This window comes from Capsicum annuum, chromosome 3, assembly GCF_002878395.1.
Source record: "Capsicum annuum cultivar UCD-10X-F1 chromosome 3, UCD10Xv1.1, whole genome shotgun sequence".
NCBI classification, from domain to species: domain Eukaryota; kingdom Viridiplantae; phylum Streptophyta; class Magnoliopsida; order Solanales; family Solanaceae; genus Capsicum; species Capsicum annuum.
The window spans coordinates 183,464,800-183,469,530 of NC_061113.1; the positions used below are offsets into that span (position 1 = coordinate 183,464,800).

General features: G+C 26.8%; 1 protein-coding gene across 1 annotated transcript; it reads left to right on the top strand.

Annotated features, from left to right (window-relative positions):
- The first annotated feature begins 2,525 nt into the window (after positions 1-2,525).
- Positions 2,526-3,058, top strand: LOC107865222 (aldehyde dehydrogenase family 2 member B4, mitochondrial-like). Its single transcript, XM_016711538.2, has one exon. It carries the CDS (start codon positions 2,526-2,528, stop codon positions 3,033-3,035), a length of 510 nt encoding a protein of 169 aa, XP_016567024.2. The 3' UTR covers positions 3,036-3,058.
- The last annotated feature ends 1,673 nt before the right edge of the window (positions 3,059-4,731 follow it).

Genomic DNA, 4,731 nt, shown 5'->3' on the forward strand with positions numbered 1-4,731 from the left:
AGGCTTGTTGGTCACGAATAACAAATCGTCCTGTTATTTGAAATAGTAGTTCTGCTTTTAGCACAAAGATGGACAATCAAATAATATTCGTCCTCTAAACCCCAACTCCAACGAGGGAGCAAAATCAATTAAGCCATCAGAGATCAACTTCGTTGGTGTCAATATGTTTAATTTGATATTGTTTTCACACATTCAGAGCTACAAAAGGTTGGTTCTTAAGGGATATAAGAATTTCGTTGCACTAACCAATGAGCCATCTACTTCTGCCTTCGACGGATTCTTATTAACTAGGGCAGTGTTTGTGTTCGTGAAATTTATTTCATTGTATAATTCTATCATTCTAAGGAAGTTAGATTTTTCTTTCAACAGTAATTGTGTAAAGTGAATAAATTTATTTTTCTTCTATTATTTGTATAATTGTTGTTCAAATTTTAGGGGTTTTATACATGCAATGAACTAGAATGAATTGTTTATTGAGTTGAGTCAGGATTTGAGAATAAATTTTTTAAACTTTGGTGGCAAAGTTTAGTTGTATAAATTTGTAGTCTTTTGATTCTCAACTCCCGATGAAGGATGCTTTATCATATTAGTTAGTTATTCATATTTTATGACATTAACTTTGAAGCTTTGGAATAATGTATGCTGGTAAATCATTGAATAGACTTTGTCTTCCTATAATGTACACACAATATTATGTTTTTTTTTTTATATAAATATTTAGTATTAATCAATGCAATATACACGTGCACAGCACATATCTATTTATATATATCTCTATCTCTATCTCTTCTTTATTATCTTAAAAGTGTGATGGACTTTATAAATCACGTTTGAACTTTTGGTGCTTCATTAAAAGTCTCTCCTTTAAACAAAATCGTCTTTTCGCTATTAGAATTAAAAATTAATTAAATATATTTATGATAAAATCTTTCCTTTTAGAAGTTAAATTACTTATAAAAAAGGTAATAGGAAAACCTAACATACATTTAGGATTTGTAAAAAGAAAAAAAAAACGTTGTAGAAATAGGTTAGAAAACCTGTCCTATATTTAAGATTTTATCTTTCAATATATTTTGGAATCTCGGAAATATTTATATTTTTAAATTTTGCTGGTGAGTAAAGAAAAAAAACACCAGAAACGTAGGGAGGAAAAAAAAACGTGTAGCAATAGGAAAAATTTATCATATATTTTGGAAAAGAAAAGAAAAGGCGTACGAAAATTTACTTGTGAAATTGATAGTATTTACTATTGAAGATAAATTTACTTGTAATTTGAGGTAAATTTGTTTTAAAAATATTTTAGTATGTTCCTAATGTTTATAATAACAAATTATCACTATTCTTGATAAGTAATTGTTGATTGAGAAGTTTTTTTTTTTATTTTTGTATGTTCTTGAAATTTACAATAATAATTTGTCAAGTTATTTTAATAGACAATCAAATTTTAATATGTTTTTGAAATTTACAATAATAGATAAACAATTGCCAATTGAGATAGATTTTTGGTGAAATCTTAGTAATATTTATGATTGACGAGATAACTATGCTTGCAATTTGAGATAAATTTTTTATTTTTTCGTAAGCATTTTATGTTACAATAATAAATTATCATATATATATTTTTGATAGATCATTACTAATTGAGAAGGCTTTTTTGTGTGATTTTAACATGTTCTTGAAGTTTAGATTAATAAATTATCATCTATTCTTGATAGAAAATTACTTATTTAGAACTTTTAATGTAGAACAAGTTTAAATATAAATTTTCTTATCAATTAAAATTTTAATGGTGTCTATGATTAAAAAGATAAATTTGTATTTGTTTGTAATTTAAGATAAATTTTCTAAAATTTTAGTATGTTCTTAAAGTATACAATAATAAGTTATAACATATGATAATTTTTATATGTGATTCTATGTTAATGACTAAAGATGTATGCTTTAAATGTTCATCCAATACTAACAACATCATTTGTTTTGGTGTTACGGTGATTTGCATTCTTGTTGGTACAAGAGGTGACATGATTGAAGAAAAAGTTGAATGAATTTTATAAATTTTTTTCAAAGGTGTGTACCTTTATTTTCTTCTCTAGCTATAATTTCTGAGATAATTTTGTCGATTTGTTATTGCCTATCGTTTCTTATATTTCAATTATAATTATTTTGATCTTAAGCTAAGGATTTATCAGAAAATCTATCAATTGTTCTAATTAATTTAATAGTTCCCAGGAATTTTTGACATGACTGTCATCAATTCAAACTCATAAGCGCGTGTGTGTCCTGTGATTTTTTTACTATGCCTTATCAGCTTTTCTTTGTTATCTCTCATCGGCTTGGAACTCAACGTCATCACTTAGATTTGCCCATCAATGTGTATTGAGGAAGTATCTATCTTCGATATCATATTTGTCACTATCTAAGTTCATGACATGTATTAGTCACTTCGTCCCAAAAGATCTCATGGAATTGTTGTTTGGGCTACGCTATCATTAACCTCCCAAAAATGCGTGGCACAATTCAAGTACATGGTACGTGTTGTCCGCTTTAAACGTAGACTCTCACAGATTTGTTTGTTGGACTATGTGACATTAAGCCCTAAAAATGTTGGTGGTGATAGAATTGGTTCCAAAGGTTACTTTATTCAGTCCATTGTGTTCTCAAATACCAAGGAGGACATGTCGATAGCACAAGATGAGACTTTTGATCCAGTGCAATGTGTCTTCAAATTCAAGGATATTGGCGAACTAATAAAGAGGGCAAACAACACGCGCTATGATCTAGTGGCAGGAGTTTTCACAAAGAACATCAACACAACAAACACCTTGACCCGAGGACTGAGAACTGAAACGATGTGGATTAACTGCTATGTTGTATTTGATGCTACGATTCCCTTTGGAGGGTACAAGATGAGTGGCATGGGCAGGGAAAAGGATATTTACAGTCTTAGCAACTATTTACAGGTGAAGACTACAGTTTACTTCATTGAAGAATCCTGCATGGGTATAGATTATGGCCACCCTGCTTGTAAATCATAATCTCTTTTTCTTTTTTTGTAAAATGGGGCACATTGGTTGTGTACATGACATCTTTGTCATCAATTCCATAAAGTCAACAAATTGTTCCAAAAAAAAACACAAGTACTTCAATTCATATTTAATTCCATCAAAGTTTTTTATATCTTAAAAACTGTATGTCTCTATTAGTTTTTCACGTGGAGCTTTGATGTGGATTTGTAGTAAAATTTTATTTGCTTTTTTTTCTTTTCGACCGGGGCATAAATAAGGAATATCAAATATAAGTATTGAGGTATATTTCATTATATATTTGTAACTCATAATAAAAGTAAAATAAGTTAGAAAAATATGTGTTTAATAAACTTCTCTATATAATTATCATGATCTCATCATTTGTTTATTTGGAGAAATTGTAGTTGATAATAACGAAACTGAATTTATATATGTATCTTTAAGGTGCAATATTTATGTCAAGATTGGGAAAAAATTAAACGCCTGATGTTATTGAGTTGGAATATATAAATAAATTCTAACAATAACGACGATTCTACAATGAAGAATCTATTTGAGATGATCTACATTTTTGTACTTCAAATTTTTTGATCCCCTTCAATTGTTATATTGTGTCTAAACTGATTTACTTTTTCATTTTTTTATTAGTGTTTTATTTTAAAGGTTTTATCTAAGAAAATAAATAATGGTGTTATAGATAGGCATTGGTTGTTCATGTGGAAGTTGAGAAATGTATATAGTACTAGCATGTATATTTTTCATTATTCAATAATTTCCACGAATTTAATTAACACGAATCCAAGGATTGTTGATTATGATATAATTTTTTTTTTGTGGAAACATCATTGGCTAAATAGAGAGGAGTTAAAAGTTTTATTTTATATATCAAATTGATTTCATAAAATTGAACTCAGTGAAGTGAGATACACGCGCGGAGCACGTATTCTAAACTAGTAAATATATATATATATATATATATATATATATATATATATATATAAATATATATATATAAAATATGAAGACCCTTAGAAAAGTTAATTGAACTTTTTGCCCTTCATTAAAAGTCATCACTTTAGATAAAATTATTTTTTCATTATTTTTTTATTATTTTAATGATATTAAATATTGACTATAGTAACAAATAAAAACCTTTCCAAACAAAAATAAGATACTGCTTTGGCAAAAGCCTTTCCTGGCTAAAATAGAATCAATCAAAATTTAAAATTATATTTTCTACAAATTATTTCTTACTTGAATTAAATATTACAATTAAAATACCTGAATACTAAATCTTTTCTTACATTCTTCTTCTTTACATGTTCTTTTTCTTCTTTCCACTTCAAATATAAGAAAATATTATATTGGATACATGGAAACAAAAGAAAAAAATATAGGAATTTATGGTAGTATTTATTAATACTTGACTTTCTCGAGTATATTTAATGTTCAGGAAAAATTACTAATACAAAAGAAAATATTCAGAAAGAAATTTTATGATATAGTATATTTATGATATACTTACTAAAAAATTAATTTTTAAATATCGTATTAGTAAGTATTTCGAAAAAAATTAATAATTTATTGATAATTTATTTGTGTTATTGTTATTGAAGGTTTATTTAATCTAGAGGGAGACTTACCTTAAAAATTAACTTCTAATTGAAGAAGTTTTGTTTTCTGTAGGATTTTTATGCACTCCTTT